Source organism: Rhinolophus sinicus, linkage group LG01 (assembly GCF_036562045.2).
Source record: "Rhinolophus sinicus isolate RSC01 linkage group LG01, ASM3656204v1, whole genome shotgun sequence".
In the NCBI taxonomy this organism is placed as follows: domain Eukaryota; kingdom Metazoa; phylum Chordata; class Mammalia; order Chiroptera; family Rhinolophidae; genus Rhinolophus; species Rhinolophus sinicus.
In genome coordinates this window covers 171,842,956-171,861,852 of record NC_133751.1, presented here as the reverse complement: position 1 = coordinate 171,861,852, position 18,897 = coordinate 171,842,956, and the positions used below count along the sequence as shown (strand labels likewise).

At 34.7% G+C, this 18,897-nt stretch overlaps 1 protein-coding gene across 5 annotated transcripts in view; it reads left to right on the top strand.

Moving 5' to 3' along the window:
• STAT4 (signal transducer and activator of transcription 4) overlaps positions 1-18,897 on the top strand; it is a 90,982-nt gene that overhangs the window by 46,521 nt on the left and 25,564 nt on the right. For 4 of the 5 annotated variants that reach the window (XM_019740778.2, XM_019740781.2, XM_019740777.2 and 1 more), the window contains 7 exons: positions 8,630-8,728; positions 10,799-10,891; positions 11,807-11,885; positions 13,304-13,389; positions 14,860-15,011; positions 16,633-16,791; positions 17,458-17,550. In XM_019740778.2, the coding sequence (XP_019596337.1) occupies positions 8,630-8,728; positions 10,799-10,891; positions 11,807-11,885; positions 13,304-13,389; positions 14,860-15,011; positions 16,633-16,791; positions 17,458-17,550 (761 nt within the window). Of the gene's footprint in view, positions 1-8,453; positions 8,490-8,629; positions 8,729-10,798; positions 10,892-11,806; positions 11,886-13,303; positions 13,390-14,859; positions 15,012-16,632; positions 16,792-17,457; positions 17,551-18,897 lie in introns of those variants that run through there. The other variant, XM_074339262.1, reaches the window with a different exon arrangement.

Sequence of the window (18,897 nt, the reverse complement as noted above, 5' to 3'; positions counted from 1 at the left end):
CATTTCCCCAAGCATGGTGATTAATGAGGTGTTGACAAGTTCCCTCCCAGGCCTTTTTCTATGTGTAGAAAGTGTAGTGTTAATTATTTTCTTCCAAAGATAGTATGAATTATGCTCAAATGAGAAGACTGTGTTATTATTTTTAGTTGCTAGCTTGTGTGGGTTAATTTTTTATTCAACACAGTTTTTAGTGTATTTGTGTGCCTATGCGGGTTTGTCCTAAAGAAATGCCAGGAAAGTCCCCACTGTTTAATATTTTGAAAACCCCTAATACATATCTTCTTTTTCCTGGAGTTTCTTTTATATTTATATAAATATATTTCCTGGAACACAGCTCAGTCTTCATTGACTTTATAATCAGTTTTGGTCATTTCTGTGAAACTAGTAGGAAGATTTTTATCTTCCGTTTTTATCAATTTACCATTTATGAGCTTTAAACTCTCCTAACACGCCGATGAGGCAAAATAGCAGACTTCTTATATTTATAGAGTGCTTTACAAGTTACAAAACTCTTTCTCAATTGTCTGGCATGCTCCTCACAATGACTCTATGATGAATGACAAGTATTATTATCCCAACTGACTAATGAAGGCCAATTAAAGTAATGAGAGTTAAAAAGTGACTTGCCTAAGGTCACACAGCTAATAACAACTGCAAGCCCAAGTCCTCTGACTTTATACAGCAAGTTCTCCAGCTGCTTCACAGAGCAGTTGTCTAGGATGAATTAAGCCTTCACAGACATAGAACATGGTTTAGGAAATATACTCAGTTTGTAGAAGACATACTTGATGACTTTAAGAAGTATCTTCTTTTAATTTAAAGTTAATGTTAATTTAATTTAAAGATAATTTGCAGTTAAGTTTTAGCTACTTTGTCTTGAGATGAATGTTTTATTAGCAGTATAAATAGAAATGGGGCATTAATCATTTTTGTCCATTGACAATCTATACTCCACTTCTCTTTTATCAAGAAAACCTTAGGGTGATGAGAGAATGTAATGCTAACTAAACAAGAGAGGCAGGCAACTGTATTCATTTGATTGTGTTCATTCCTGGCAAAAGGAATAGCATAAGGATATGTAAGAACTGTGACTTTAGTAAGACAATTTAAAAAAAATAGGCTTGATTTTTTAGAGCAGTCTTAGGTTTATAGAAAAATTGAGTGGAAAGTACAGAGAGTTCCCATATACTTTCTTAGCCTCGCCCCTCGCCCCCGCCAGAGTTTTCCCTACCATGTTTCCCCGAAAATAAGACCTAGCTGGACCATCAGCTCTAATGCATCTTTTGGAATAAAAATTAATATAAGACCCGATATGTTATATACATATCATATCATATCATATCATATCATATCATATCATATCATATCATATTATAGACCCGGTCTTATATTATAGTAAAATAACACTGGGTCTTATATTAACTTTTGCTCCAAAAAACGCTTTAGAGCTGATGATCCGGCTAGGTCTTATTTTCGGGGAAACATGGTATTATTAACATCTTGCATTAGTGTTGTACATTAGTTACAATTAATGAGCCAATAATATATTATTATTAAATGAAGTCCATAGTTTACATTAGCGTTTACTCTGTGTTGCCCTGTTCTATGGGTTTTAACAAATGCGTAATGGCACATGCCCACCATTACAGTATCATGCAGACAAGTTGCACTGCCCTAAAAATCCCCTGTGCTCCACCTATTTACCCTTCTCTTCCCCCCCCCCCAACTCTTGGCAACCACTGATCTTTTTACTGTCTCCATAGTTTTACAGTACATAGTCTTACAGTACATAGCCTTTTCAGATTGGCTTCTTTCACTTAGCAACATCTTTTTTAAGTTCCCTCCATATGTTTGTGTAGCTTGATAGTTCATTCTTTTTATCACTGAATAATATTCCATCATATAGATGTAGCACAGGTTGTTTATATAGTCACCCATTGCAGGACATCTTTGTTGCTTCCAAGTTTTAATAATTATGACTAAAGTTGCTGTAAGCATTTGTATGCTGGTTTTTTTGTAGACACACATTTTTTTTCTCTTGCAGCTTTTTTTTTTTTTTAATTAAATTTATTGGGATGACAATTGTTAGTAAAATTACATAGATTTCAGGTGTACAACTCTGTATTACATCATCTATAAATCCCATTGTTAGACACACATTTTTAATTAATTTGGGTAAATACCTAAGAACATGATTGTCAGATTGTATGGTAAGAATATTTTTAACTTTTTAAGCAACTGCCAAACTCTCTTCCAAAATGGCTGTACCATTTGAAATGTCCTGTTGCTGTGCATCCTTACCAGCATTTGGTGTTGTCAGTGTTTTGAATTTTAGCCTTTCTGATAGATATGTAGTGGTATCTCATTGTTTTCATTATCCAGAAGGATAATTGCTTTTTAAATCTATTAGACTGATCATTCCATATCTAAATCAGCCTTACAACAACTAGATCAGCTCTCCTTCTATTTGCTGGGTTTGTTTTTGTTTTTTCCACAGTACACATATCCTTATTATTCTTATGAGGAAACATTAGGTAAAAATCATGAAGAAAATGTGTGTGCTCAGAACAAAGAGAAGGAAATAATAAGAGGCTGAAGCTGAGACTGTTGTCATGTAGAAACTGGCCAGTGTGTTTGATACTGGTAAGGGTCTAGGATAAAAATGATTTAACAGCAGTATTTGGGATAATAAAAAGGGAGAGAGCTAGTTGGCAACTAGAAGTGTGCAGTAAGTTGCAGATTGCCAGTAAAAATTGGAATGAAAATATTTTGCTCTGTAATTGGAGACAACTGCTTCATATCCCAGAAATACTATAAAAGAAGAAATATCAACATTTGAGTACAGTATGGTTGTAAGTAGTTAAAAAAAGAGATAAGTAAAAAATACCTAAAATTAAGGTTAGGAAAGGGCTGGTATAGCAGAGGTGGGGGGTGCCCTGACCACATCCCCTTGGGCCTCTTCATTTTAGCCAAGTGGACTTGTAAGTGGCAGGATCTGCATCTTTTTGCTTCAGGGTTAATGACGACAAGAGCTGGTGTAAAAATACTCCAGTTCCCAAAGCCCTTGGGTAGATCATTCTAAGTCACATGTCTACACTGGCTTCCTGACCATCTTAACCAATGGCTTGATAACACACCCTTTATTGGATTTCTTCTCTTCCTTGTCTCACTTACCCATTCCCATGACTGTTTTTTGGGATCAGCTCCCAATTATACTTCTTGCACTAGAATCCTTGTCTCAAGGTTAGCTTCTGGAGAAACCCAAGCTCAGAACAGTTGTTGGTTACATGTTTGTTCAGAATCTTATAAGCCCTTTGGTTACTACTGTCACCCTTTCAAGGCTTTCCTGAAACTTCTCCATTGATGTGTCCTGGGACTCATTACTTTTATCCTGGAGTTTCCAGTTCACTGCAGCCAGAGAATAGCATTTGACAAATCTTTCACAATGTAGAAGAAATTAAATGTAGAGTTAACTCTTCCTCACGTGTTTGCATTTTAAAGGGGATCCTTGGGAAAATAACTCAAAGGAGTGACTGTCTAGTTGTGAAATCTCAGATTCTGTGCCACCTGAATGGAGGAGATTATTTTAAACAAACCTTTTCAGGTCATTTACCTCTGACTGGTATTCATCAGATCATCTGGGAGAACTAGTCACTCTTTAGTGACAAGTCAAATTTAGAAATTAGATGACAGGACAGTAAAAGAGCAATTTGAAGGAAAGTCAATGATTTTAGCAAAAAGTAGCAAAAAGAATAAACCAGCATATCCATTGGTTCCAAGACACCTTTTTTTCCACATTTTAACATCTCAAATCAAATTGCATCTTATAATCAATAGCATCTCTTAATTGCTATTGTCTGGTGGCAATCACAATGTCATTGTCATTGACTGAGATGTGAAATTGGGTCATAGCTATTCATGTCGTTGTCACTTCTGTTGACTTATGTACACTGTTGGTACACTTGTTGAGTTTAATTGCTGTTTAAAAGTATTGTCACTATACACTATGATTCAGGATTGAAGCAAATAGTTATTATGTATGCAGAATGGGATGGGAACAAATCATCAGGGTATAAGTTTATTTGTCACTAGACAGATGACCCTAAATTCCACATTTTCTTGGAAATCGACAATATAGAGCTTTATAAAATATAAGAAAGGGAGAAAGATGCCCACAAGTAGAAGTTGTATTACATTTCATTACTGAGATTCATGCAAAGGGATTGCCTATCATGCACAAAGCAACAACAGCAAGAGAAATTATCAAATTCCTCACAATTGGTGAAGGAAATCTCAAAAAAATAGAAGGCTGGAGTAAACAAATCATGCATTGCACAGAGCTATCATTGAGATATAAAATATCTATTTATCAGAGACTTCTTGCTGATTTTGAGCAGAATGAACTTAACCTCCAACATGATGTCATCGAACAAAAATTAAAATATGTGTTTAATCAAATAGGAAGGGGGATTGGCTTTCTTTGACAAGACTTAAAATTATACTGTCAATGCAAAAGGATCTTTAAAGGGATCAAGAGTATGAGTTTGGGTTATGAAAAGCAGAGTTATCATTGTAATCTTATGCCTAACTTCTAATTGCTGAAGTTACTACCATATTTAATTTAAACTGTAAAACAATGTTTCAGAATAAGAACATCTTCATTATGGGGAGTGAAGATTCTGTGCCACCTGAATGGAGGAGATAGTATGGATGATAGTTAAACTGATAGAAGACTGGTTAGAAGTGCTCTGGAATAGATACCTGGGCACCTATTATATATTCTCGTTCTCAATGATTTTATGGACATGTATTTGAACAGCTAAATAATAGTTTCACCTAAAAGTGTAGTGATGTGGTTGTTAACGATGACAGCATGATTAGATCATTATAACCCCTCAATGCTTCAGACAACAAACCATTTAAGGACGATCGCAGAAGGAATGTGAGTCCTGGTTCTTGTCTAAAAACTTTCTGTTGAGAATTTTTGACAAGATCAAAAAAGTGCCAACATCAAAACTTACAGAATGGAGACGATAGTTGTGCATACTTTAAAGAAATGCTATATCATTGACATTCTTGATGGTTCAGGGCACATTATTTTGTGGAAAAATATGGATGCCAATGAATCTAAGATAAGAAAAATCGAATTCTAAATATATGAAGTTTAGGAATACATCAACCAATTTATTTCATGTATATTTACACTTTTATATGCATAATACTGATATGTGATTTTAAATATTTATGTGTTGAAATAAATCAAAAGAATTCTTTCAATAGGATAAAATAAAAATTCTAAGTGATAAAATTCTAAGTTTATATTTTTGCTTAAAGGCAAAAAACATTATAAGAGATAAAGGTCAGTTCATAGTAATGAAAGGTTTGACTCACTAATAACATATAACAAATCTGAATGTTTTTGACAGAACCACAAGGACAAAATTCACAAAATAGATTTTAACATGCCTCTTTCAATAACTGATAAAATTAATCAAGCAAAAAATCAGCAAGGATAATTGGCAAGCTTGGGTTAATGAATTTGTATAAGACATTTCACCCAACAACTGCAGAATTCACATTCTTTACAAATTCACGTGGAACATCTACAAACAGTCCATATGCTGGACCACAAAGTAAGCCTCAACAAATTTTAAGTGATTGAAGTCATTCAGAATATCAATTCTGATCAGAATTTTGAAAACTGTAAAAATAAAATCAGTAAAAAAACAGAATAAATAGAAAATCTTTATGTTTGGAAATTAATCAATACATTTCTAAATAAATCTTGAGTATGAAAGTAAAATCTTGATGGAAATTAGATGATTGAAAAGGAAGAAAAATTGTATCAATATTTATACAAAACAGAAAGAAAGATACCATGTATTCCATTATTAAAACTACCAACTACATAGAAATGAACCTATCAAAAATGTGTAAGATCTCTGTGAAAAATTATAATGCTTAATAGAGAGACATTAAATGAATTAGAACACAATTATAAAGATACCAAGTCTTTCAAATGTATCTAAAGATTTAGTGCCATTCAAATTCTCAATACGGTTGTGTGTGTGTAGCTTGACAAGCTGGTTCTAAAATTTATATGGAAGTGAAAACAAAACCTGTTCTCCATGACATCAAGCCTATTTTGCAGCTCTAGTAATTAAGACAGTTTGTTGATAAAGCAGAGGTAGACAGAATCATAAGATGGAATGGGGTCCAGAAGCAAACCCATCCATAGATGGATACATGATTTATGACAGAGTTGGCCCAGCAGAGCGGTGGCAGAAGAACCAAAAGTTTAGTAAATATTGTTGGAACTGAGTATCCATCTAGAAAACAGTGAAAGGGACCTCTCATTATTAACAAACTCCAAGATAATTAAAATTAAAGGCAAAACTATAAAGACTAAAAAGATAGTACAGGAAAATCCTCCATGACTGCAGGCTAGGGAAAGATTTCTTAAATCATAAAAAGCACTAGCCATAAAGGAAAGAAATAAATTTGACTTCATTAAAATTAAAGACTTCTATTCATTGACACTATGAGATAATGAAAAGAGAAGCCAGAGAGTAGAGGATATATGCAACAGTTATACATAAGAGAGACAGTTTCTCTTTCTCTGGTTTTCACTTCTTCCCTTCTACCAACACACATTTAGGGGTGTTTTTGTTTTTGTTTTTATTTTGTTATTTTTATTTTTGAGGTCCATATATGGTAACTACTGAAAAGTGGACATGAGTGCATCTTTGATAATTACAAAAATAAAAAGTGCTTTGGTTTTGAATCTATAGTGATCCATTTTCCATAAGATGTTTTTGTCTTACACATATAAGTAAGGGACTAAGTTAGGAAAAATGCAAAAGGAAAATGCAAAGATAATCTGGATGAAAACAATGGTAACTGTTCATAAAGAGGATGATAAAATGAATGATTTAACCTTACAAACATGGGGAGAAACTAAATCTGAAAGGGAAGGTAAAACAAATTCAAGTAGGAAAGGAAAATGAAAAAGTATACACAATAGAGCTGAGAAATGTTGATAGTATCTGAATGATCAACAACAAAGAACTCCTGTAACAGTGGAAAAACACACAAATAATGATGATTTTGGGGGTCTTGGAGAAACTCCTGATCTTGGATGGGGAAAGTTTTCAAGTTTACATAAATAAGACAGCTTCCAAATTAGTCCTAGAAAAAACGCTTTACTTTTATCAATGAAATATTTTTTAAATAAAGACAACATAAGAAAAGAATGCTTTCCATGGGAAGTTGAATGGAAGGTATATGGAAAAAAATAATGAATGGGAAAATTAACAGAAACAAATTTTAAGTAAAAAGAATCTAAAATTGTCGGCATGCAGAAATCAGAAATTTGGTATCCATTTTTAAGTATGATCATTTTAATTTCTTTACCATATGAGTTTCTGTCAATTCATTTTTTTTTCTTTTGAGCTTTCTGATTGGGGGGGGGTGAGAGTTTTGAGAGCTGTAGAATATAGAAGAGCAGAAACTCAGACACTTGGTGTTTACCCTAGTTTTGCAAACAGAAGTGCTAATTAACGTGTATCAGCTAACAAAATTGTGACAGCAGTCAAGGTCATAAAAATATTTACAACCAATAACCTCATTTCTATCTTAGAAAGACCCTTTGGTTTACTGGTCTGTATAATCTACTTTTATTTAATTGTTAATTTTCCACTTTGTGGATTGTTGTTTTATTTCTTCTGCTGTTGACCTTTTGGCCATTTCATGAATAATTAGCAGCTCCTTCAGAGGGGAGGGTAGGAGGAAACTAAATAAATGCATTTGTCTACATTTATTGTGCTTCCTGTTGATCCTGCCTTGGAAAAAGTCTAATAGCAAAGAAGTTTAATGCTATGACTAAAATGATGGTGTTATTGGAATTAGTCTTGTAAACCAAAAACACAGACACCTACAGGGGCCTGGCAGGTGAGGTAAGTGAGTGCTTGGGACACTCAGTAGTGGACAGTAGGGCAACTGTGGGTAGTAACATGCTCCCTCTGAAGGGATCACAGTATTTTCACTTATAGAACATACCTAATGGCTGAGTTACGTCCACGAGCTGTCAATTTACAATATCTGCAGCATTTGTATTGGTAATAAAAAAAAGTATATGCTTAGATGTCATAAAATATTGTTGCTGAAATGTGTGACAGTTTCACTCGAGTAAACTGATATAGGTATGAGCTAGTCAACGTGAACACCACCAAACAGGGACCAAAAGAAATGTTTTACACATATCATGAAGCACAGAGTTAACAAGTGACCAGCTGGGACCATCCTGGTTCATAATAATTCATAAAGAAGTAACTCATTTACCTGAAACCTATTCTAAGCCTAAAATAAACTGATCCGCCTGAGTGTGTATGCAGGGCCTTTCCTACAGAGGTGCTCAAGAACTATTTTAATTATTAAAAATGATTTTTAAAGACTGAGCAATAAGCCACATGGGATTCTACATTCACAAGGTAAGTTTCTGTGGCTATCTAATAGATTACCGGAACAAATCCTGAATAATTTTTTATACTTACTAGATTAAAAATAGTGATATTTCCTTATAATGTGTATATTTAGGTTTTTATGTTGTTTTTGCTCACTTTTTCTTTAGGGAAAATTTCATGGAAATCCAATGCATGTAGCTGTGGTTATTTCAAATTGTTTAAGGGAAGAGAGGAGAATATTGGCTGCAGCCAACATGCCCATTCAGGTAATATTTTCTGAACTTTGATCTTGTTATCACCTTGAACTCTGTTTTTCTGAAACAGAAATTCTTGGTTTCTTTCGAACCAGCTTCTTCCACCTGTTGATGGTGCCATCATCCTTCCAGTCCCTTGTAACCAAGGTCTAGGGATCATCTTTGAGTGATCCTTTTCTCCACTCCCTATTGAAATAATTACCAAGTCTTGCCAGAGGTTTTTTTTTCCTTGAATCCTATCTCTATTTTCTTTTCTATTTCCACTGGTCACACTCTGGTCCATGTTCTTACAATATTGGTTCAGGAACATAGTAACCACCTCTTAACTGAATTCCTAACAACTATTTGGACTCTGCTTCTCTTGGCATATTTTTCCTCAGGGATTGATCTTCAGAACCCTTCAGTATGCCTCATTTCCTACCCCAGTAGTCCAAACTACTCCTCAAGAAGGAATTTTACCTTATAGAAACTCCATAAATACTTGCTTATTGATTACTTGAATGTAATTTGCCCTTCCATTATCCCACTATTCTAAATGAATTCAGGATGTCCACCAAAGACAAGTAGAGGAATAAATGAAATCCTTAATGAATACATTTTCATTTAATCCTTGTAAAAAAAGAGTATGTAAGCAATCAATTTTCCAAATGACGTCTTCCATAATTTAATAAATCACACCACAATATTGATTTTTGAAGGTCCAAGAAAAGTATCTTTTTTAACTATTAAACATTTTCAGGTTTAGTTATTGTTAGGTTATGGTTGTTTTGGGAGAAACAAGTATGAAGTTTTAACAATTTGCTATTCTTATTTTTTAGATGAAGAAGAAGGATGGTTTTTTTATTTAATTTAAAATCTAAAGCATAGTAAGTTTCTAAAGTAAATATAGTTTGATTCAGTGCTTGTGGGCTAATATTAAGATGCTACTACTAATATATGCTCATATATATTCTCAACTATCCTTTCTTGTATCCCTCATCTCTTATCATTTGTGTGTGTGTGTTTCCCTTCAAATGTTAGATATCAGTTAAATTAGAAACATTAGTTTATTTGAGTAGATGCTCATCAAAGTCACTCTGCAAATAATCCGCCACTACCACAAAAGAAGCACGGGTTTGTAAATTTCAATAAATAGACAAATAAAGGAGGCCAAAATCAGAGAGAGGGAATATTTTAAAAGCTTTACAATCTGAAGAATGTGGTGTAATTGAAACAACACTTGATTGCCAGTCAAGGAAATGGGTCCCACTTGAGGTTCCACCACTGATTTGCTGTGGATCTTAGCTAAGTCATGAACCTTTCTAACTTTGGCTCCCTACCCGAGTGTAAGGCAAAGGGATTGTCAACATCAGTAACTCTCATTTCTAAATATCTGGGTAACTTTACATCTAAGGCGCACACTCAATGCCAGACTATTAGAGTGGCCAAGAAATGGTGCTTGGAGAAGCTGGTTAGCCTTTCTATTTAACTAGGCTAGCATTTTTACATATTCTTTAGTAAACTCCATTTGTTCTAGTGTAAAAATAAATCTCATCCTGGCAGATTCATCATCCCTAATTCTGAATTTAAGTCTAACTTAATGTAGTTTCACTATGCTAATTTTTAAATTACATATATTACTTTTACAGAATTTCAAAAGTAATGTAGGTCTATTATAGAAAATTAGGAAAAAAAATTTAAACCATAAAATCATCTGTAATTTCACTATATATATGTATACGTGTGTGTGTGTGTATATATATATATATATATATATATACACATGACTTGTATTCATCTTTTGTTATTGGTATATATTGGGTGTTACAATTTTAATATAGTTTTTTTCTTTCTTACAATGTGTATACATTTTTTGGCACCTTCTGTATGTATACATATTTTCTCAATTTCTTAACAATTTAATATTACTTATGTGTCATTAAATATTTTTCTACAGCATGATTTTTAATGGCTGTAGATTATTTCATATCATATTGATCCAAACCTCAGTTCAAAGTATACCACATATACTACAAAGTATGTTATATTCATCATAAACCTTTTTATCAACATCACTGAAATTTCAAGACATTGTTTTCTCAGGGACCTCTGGAGAAATCCTTACAAAGTTCTTCAGTTTCAGAAAGACAGAGGAATGTGGAGCACAAAGTGGCTGCCATTAAAAATAGCGTGCAGGTGAGTGATCTTACAGATACGTAGAAAGGCTAACTATTATCCCCATCCAACTACCTGTGCACCTTTCTCCTATGTGCCCAAAGTTAATGCATACAGAAATCATAGGACAATTTGTTAATAAGATAAATGTCTCTCACACACACTATGTTTATGTTAGAAAAGATTTCTTTTGGGGGAGACTTTTAACTTCAATTACTAGAGACTGGGGTTTCCCCATCAGACTCTATCACTGGCAAGCTATGTGGCCTCAGGTAAGTAAGTTACCTCACATCTCTGAACCTTTGCTTCTTCACCTGTAAAAGTGAGGATAACCTCCATCATAGGATTGTTGTGAGGGCCACATGAGGTAGTATGAAAAGTCTCTAGCCCAGATCTTGACACTTAATACCTGTTATGCCTGAACAGAAAAACATCAGCAGGTTTAGAGAAGAAAAAAGTGAAAATCTCAGAGACAGAAACAAACAGGAGACACGATTTTTTTCCCTAAGAAGTAAACTGGAAGAAAAAAAATTGTACAGAATTGTCATAAACTGCAGCCGATTAGAATGGAGACTTTAAGCAAAATGATAATTGGTACATTAATACAGAATTATATGGAACTAAAAGGGAAAAGTATCCATATTCTCAGGTAAGAAAAAAGCTATTGGTAGCATTTGGAACTAATTGAGAAATGCAAGGCATAATGCTGAAAGATTTCCAATCACGAAGAGAAAGTGGAAGAGCAAATTCAGTCTGGTTCTTCCAGTGTTACTCAACTTTCATGGGAATTAGCGTTTTAGAAATGTAGGTTCTATACAGTTAGTCTAGGATATTACTGGGAACAGGAAGCACAAACAGTGTATTTTGAAATTGATGATGTTTCGTTGACACGCTTAATTGAAACAACTGAGTCAGTATGTTTTCTTTTGTAAAAAGATGACAGAACAAGACACCAAATATTTAGAAGACCTGCAAGATGAATTTGACTACAGGTATAAAACAATTCAGACGATGGGTAAGTTTTTGTTTCATCTAGAATTCTACATAGGGATATAAAAGCAACACGACTAGGGTTTCTTCTTTACTGACAGAATTGATAAATTGATCTGCTTTTCCCAAGTGAGTTTTTTAGATTTTTTGAAGGGAGGGTTCAGGAGAGGAGTATTTATTTTGCTTCCTCCTTTTTTTCTTTTTCGTATACATATATTTTTTTACCAACCAATTCTAAGTAAATTTTGAGAAATGACCCCTATTTTGGCATGCAGCTCCCCAATCTAAGAACATTCTCCTATAGAAGTGAAATATCATTATTACAACTATGAATAATAATAATAATTGCCTAATATGATCAGGAAATTACTAATATCATCCCTAGGTGATTTTTTAATATAATTTTGAAAAATTATAAAGTAGAAATGTGATTCACTGTAGGAAATTTGGAAAATAGACAAAAACAATAAAAAATTAAAAATCACACAAAATTCCTCTGTCTACCAATAAACACTGTCAAAAGTTAGTATCTAGGAGTTAGTGAATTTAGGAATTAAAACAACCCAGAATGACTCCTTGGAGATCAGGGTTATTTTGTAGAGAAATGTGGCACAATGTTGCTCTGGGGTATCTTTTTCACAGTTACACAAGTCAGATCAGCATTCCCAATCTTCACTTTTCATAGACATGAGTGGTTGGTGGGAACCATCACTTGCTATATACCAATAAAGTTCAATGTTCACATTAAATAATACAATTTTTATTGCACATCTCCCATTTAAGAGGATAAGTTTTTTGTTTGTTTTGCTTTTTTTTTTTTTTTTTTTTAGTCAGAGTTGTTTTTTTGTTTTTTAATTTGCAACTCTTTCCCACTTCTAGCTTTACTGTGAGGCTAGCACATTTTGCAAAGAAAAAGGGCAAGCAAGGAATTTAGTCTTTATTATTAGTTCATGAGACCAAGTAGATAAAACTGTAAGTCTACCAGGCAGTTTCCTAACTCCTGGGTGTAAGGTGGAGCAGGAAGGGGTGGATGAAGGCAGCAGGAAGAGTCAGCTATGATTTGATGATGGACACAAAGAGAGGCCCCATTCCTTTTCTACTTCTGCCAACCAACAAGGGTTACTGTCAATGTAGAGGTAGCTAATAAGGAATCCATACAAAAGCTTTTTTACCTCCTCTATCCCCACTTCCAAAAGGAACTTGGTCTGAAGAATGGTCTGCTCTCAAAGTCTTTAAAATAGAGAGCTCCTCTCTCACGTGCTTTTGTTTGGATGTAATCCTTCCTGGCCAAATAAATAGACTGATAGCCACCTCATATCTAATGGCCTCATTTAGGCATTTGCATCTCAAGATCTTAGGAGGTTGACTGCAGCAGACTTTGCTTTCAGGACAGAGAATTTCGTCTTGGAGAGGACTCTAAATCTGATCTCTTTTCCTTCGCAGATCAGGGTGACAAGAACAATGCCCTCATGAGTCAGGAAGTTTTGACTCTGCAAGAAATGCTCAACAGCCTCGACTTCAAGAGAAAGGTTAGTGAAGAACTTTAACTTGGGCTTATGCCTGTTTTTCTCCTTTTCTTACATCTAGTCCTACTGAAAAGAATCAAGCTCTTAGATTTCGTTTGTTACATTCATGCTGAATGAATAAACGGCAGTGTTTCCAGGAAAAGTACCATATTGTTTGCCATGTTTCTAAGTTTACAGAACTGGAACTCTAGATCTAGAGTCTATTTATCTTGCTTATGTGGTACATTTACTGTAGCAATCATTAACACCAAGGTGAACATTTTACCCAATTTTTATTGCCGTTATTTCAGATATGACTGTTTTAGTTGCTGTACTTAATATGGTGAGATGGGTTCTACTACATACGTATAATTAAAATACTACTTCATGACTACCAAAATTTTCTTGGGAGAATAAATGTTCCAGTTTCTATGCTGCAAATGACATTGTGTTAAGTAATTTCCTAGATTTCAGAATAGTTTATTGACAACTGAATATGTTCAATCTAACCTCCTCCCAAGGAGAGGGAGACCTTTTTTTCTGGCTCAATGAAATATTTTAAAAGAGGGGAAACATCTCTATTTAACTTTTCTACCTCTCGAAAATAAATGCTGTTGAAATTTAACCAGTCACTGATAAATCAATATTTTCAAAAGTTCGGCTCCATTTTGTATGCAGGAATTTGTGTGAGCACAAATAAGTGTAAAATTTATTTTACCCTAAATCATAAACTTGAACAGTTACATGTCAGATTTTAAACATACAGATAGTTAATCCAAGATAAACTAATGTTTAATGCATAATAAATCTGTACTATATGTTTTATGCATACCATCTTATTCAACTTTAGAAATAAGATTTTAAGGAGAGAAGGAACCTTGGAAATAATTTGGTCTAGCCTCCGGATTGTACAGATCAGAAGACCAAGTTCTAGCAAAGTTAAATGGTTTACCTAAATTCGCATAGTTACGGCAAAGCCAGGGTAGAAATTCACATCTTCTAATTCCTATGCCTTTAAAAGTTATCCTTCATTCACTATGCCTCCCAAAACCCAGATAAAGTATTAATAAAAACTAACACAGAAAGGCTCAAATTTTAATCAATACATTTTATAATAAATGTATAAACATATTTATAAGACTATAAATTCAATTTATAAATGCCTTTTTAAAAAGCAGATATATGGCTTTATGACTGACCACAAGGTTCAATATTGTTACAAGAGTCACAAATTCAACATATATACTAAATGATACTATGAGCTATTAAGAGAATAGTAACTGTAGTCATGCTGTTTTCTTCATGACTTTATTTGATTGTAATAATTGAATTGTTTGAAAAGGCAGTTCTGTGGTAGTATTTGGTGAAATATTTGGTCAAAGTTTTAACTAAGCCTTTACCTCCCATGTCAGGTAAATTGTTTCATAGGTTGAATTGTGAGTGACTTTGGTTGTGTCTCATGAAAATCTTTTCAGTAGTCATCTTTGTTTTTAGGAAGCCCTCAGTAAGATGACACAAATAGTAAATGAAACGGACTTGTTGATGAACAGCATGCTAATAGAAGAGCTGCAGGACTGGAAGAGGCGGCAGCAAATTGCCTGCATTGGAGGTCCGCTTCATAATGGGCTCGACCAGCTTCAAAACTGGTAAAACGCATTGACTTTAGTTTCCAGTGAAAACCACAGGAAGTACAAAACTTCAGTGTTGTTCAGCCAGAGCATGCAGGCTGAGACCAGAACTTCAGTTCATTCAGCTTATTGATGGTTTATAAGCAGGGGGCAACTCTACATTTGAAAACATAGATGTAATTGTATACACGTTCTTAATTTTTATTCCTTTCAGGAGAAAATGAAAGCATCTCTAGAAATCCATAGAATCTAGCACAGGAATTGCTTAATTTTTCTCATCTACCAATCTTGTAAGACTCGTGAATTTTTGAAACCAGCAATAAATAGGCTTTCTATAAGAAGTACTAGCTTCAAAAGCTTGAAAAAAGATATCTCAATTTTTAAATGTGTGTCTTAACATGTCAGAATTAAATATCAGTTTGTGTTGTCAACAAAGCAATTTATTTTTGTATTTAAATGAAAAATCTCAAATGGCTAATACAACATGGCATCTCCTCCCTGTGTATGCACACATACAATCCTACATGGATACAATCCTTTGTATTAGAGAAAAAACATGTTCGTAGGGTTTTTTTCTTCATCAATGCAAAAATAAAACTTTCTGATTGAAAAAATTAGAAAGTGTAATGAAAAAGAAGAAAAATGCTCAGCTGAAATCTAAATTTGTTTTCAAAGGGAATAATTCAATACAATAAACATATGTAGTCACTGGGGACACTTGCACTAAAAGCTCTGCTCTGCCAGGCATACGTCTCAAAAAAAAAAGTAAGGGATTGGGCTCTTTTTAAAACATATTGATTTTTCTTGGGGAGATACATTGATTTTCTAACCTCACTGTACTCTGTTATTATGAAAACAAGATAAACAACAAAGGGAGCAATAAAGAACTTAGCAGATAGTGGTGCTCGTATCAAATTCAGTGTGGCATTGACAGTTCTGTCCACAGTGTTATGTGGGGAATAACCTTTTTCGTAGAAAGAGCTGCTGTCAGGGCCAAATGTTTTTATCAAGTCTGTTGAGACATTCTGCCTCGTCTATAGCTGGAGGTTCCTTCGGTGTCCATTTCAATCTTCCTCCTCCCTAGACTTCTGACCCAAGCTCCCACCTCCATTTCCGAGGTGAGATCACCACATAGTGAGTGAAATTCCAAGCAGATACCTTTCTCCAGAGATCTCCATGGATAGTTTTTGGCTAATACCTAGGGCTTATAAAAAAACATATATGAGGGGAGGGAGTCCATTTCATATTGGTTTTCTTCTTCAGTATTTTTATACATAACATTTTTCACATCATGTATTTTTAAAGTTTTAAATTTGCTCTTTCTTTGTCTTTTAGTGAGTGCCAGATTCTTAACATATGTATGTTTAATAGCCTTTTAAACAAAAGATGATTAAAAAGGAATTTCTTGCCTATAACTGAAGGTATATATTAGAAAACCTTGAAAATATTTAACATTATATTGTGCATTTTAGAGAAAAATCTATTAAGGAAAAAACATAAAGAACTCTCATTAACCTTTTACAGAATTAAATGATTAATTAGTTTAATATTTTAATAGTTAATATGTTAAAAATTTTAATAGTTAAAATGGTAGATTAAGTGGAAAAACTATCTGCAATTTTCATTTGCTGTTCAATAGCTTTACACTGTTGGCAGAAAGTCTGTTCCAACTCAAAAGGCAATTGGAGAAATTAGAGGAACAGTCTATCAAAATGACATATGAAGGTGATCCCATCCCGATGCAAAGACCACATCTGCTGGAAAGAGTCACCTTCTTGATCTACAATCTCTTTAAGAAGTAAGTGTTATCCATTTAAATGCCTCGTGGTAGCCTCAGTCTTGTGGAGTTGCAGGGACACCCAGCCTGGTTTGGTGTTAAGGTGAGAAGGTAGTAGCAAAGTAAACAATGAACCTCAGGGCAAAGTGACTAAAACTCCAGAGAGTTCCAAAAACGTTTCTATTCTTCACTATTCAACAATACTTCCCTCCGCAACTTGACTTAGTTTTCCATGAACCAAGCACATTACCCACCTAAATTTCATTTTCAACATTTTGGAAAAGAAGATTTCAAGGATTTCTTAAGTACATATCCAAGGAATGAAGGGTGGAGACTAGTATGTACCAGAAATCCTAATATCTAGTTCAAAAATGGCATAAAATTAACTTTCTATTTTATGTTTAGTATGTTAAAAATAGACTGGGGCTTTTATTCTTGACTCAATTGCGACAATCAGGAATTAATTATTATTGTTACTTAGGGACACTCTCTAGGCATTTCCCCATCTCCTGGTAATTATTTATGAGACGTCTTTGGAAAGATTTGAGCTTAATGGAGGTTTGACTGTCTTCTAAGTGTAGGAAATTTGGACCTTAGAAGAGGACAGCATCCTGTTCCTCTGCGGTTTTCAGCCTGTCAATATTTTCAGTGTTTTCAAATGACAAGCTTTATTTCCTTTTAATCTAGCTCATTTGTGGTTGAACGACAGCCATGCATGCCAACCCACCCTCAGAGGCCGATGGTACTTAAAACTCTCATTCAGTTCACTGTAAAACTAAGGTAGGCAGAATGTGTTCTAACATTTCATATGTTTATGGAGCCACAGACATGCATAATTAAGACTAATTTCTCTCATTGTGACATTCATTCAACTCTTCTTTATTGAGCGCCTCCTGCATGCCCAGCTCTAAGCTGTGGTAAACATGGACAACAATGTTAAAATGAGGGCCCTGCTTGTACAGAGTGTGACAATGAAGATGAAGACATGAGGGATATTATCATGAAAGTATGAAGTCACAGCACTGGGCAACATGGGATTAATTGCTGAAAAGGTCGACTTGAGAGAAGACTGAAGAGACTGGCAAATAGCTTTTGGTCACCATGAGGAAAGACCTTAAGGGAAGAGCAGAGAGGGGAAGGAGAGCAGGATTGCAGGAGAGTAAGACTCTAGAAATAATGACTTCCTGGATCTGTTGTCTAAGCATGGGGAGCAGGAAGAGAGAGAATTGCGAAGACAGAGTAGGGACAGATTACAGAAGTTTCTAAACATCCTATCCAGGAAATACAGTGGCACATTCTTCCCCCGTGATTACCCAACAACTAGTTTATTGGATTTTCTGCAAAAATGCTCAGCAGTATGTTTTTCAGTATATACTTACTATGTACCTGAGTTAAAGATGCACAATTTTTGTGTTATTTTTGCTTTATCTATGTATTTGATCCTTTTTATTAGCATGAGAAACCAAAATGTATAGTTTTCCCTAATGACACTTAAAATAAAGAGTTTGAGATCAAACTTTCAAAGATTTTCATTATGCTTCAATCTTCAGGGCCCAAAGTTTTAAATTATTAATCACTGAGTTCACCTCTGAAAAGCTGAATTCCAGAGTATAAGAGGCAAATGTGCTGTGGTAGATGGTGATTTAGGGACCCATGATATAGTCCCTGACCCCTATCATTATTAGAACTCCATTTTTATTTTATTTTATCTTATTTTATTTTATTTTATTGGGGAAGGGGAACAGGACTTTCTTGGGGAACAGTGTGTACTTCCAGGACTTTTTTCCAAGTCAAGTTGTTGTCCCTTCAGTCTTAGTTGTGGAGGGCGCAGCTCAGCTCCAGGTCCAGTTGCCATTGCTAGTTGCAGGGGGCGCAGCCCACCATCCCTTGTGGGAATTGAACCGGCAATCTTGTGGTTGAGAGGATGCACTCCAACCAACTGAGCCATCCAGGAGCTCAGTGGCAGCTCAGCTCAAGGTGCCGTGTTCAATCTTAGTTGCAGGGGCGGAGCCCACCATCCCTTGCAGGACTCGAGGAATTGAACTGGCAACCTTGTGTTTGAGAGCCCACTGGCCCATGTGGGAATCGAACCGGCAGCCTTCGGAGTTTGGAGCACGGAGCTCCAAC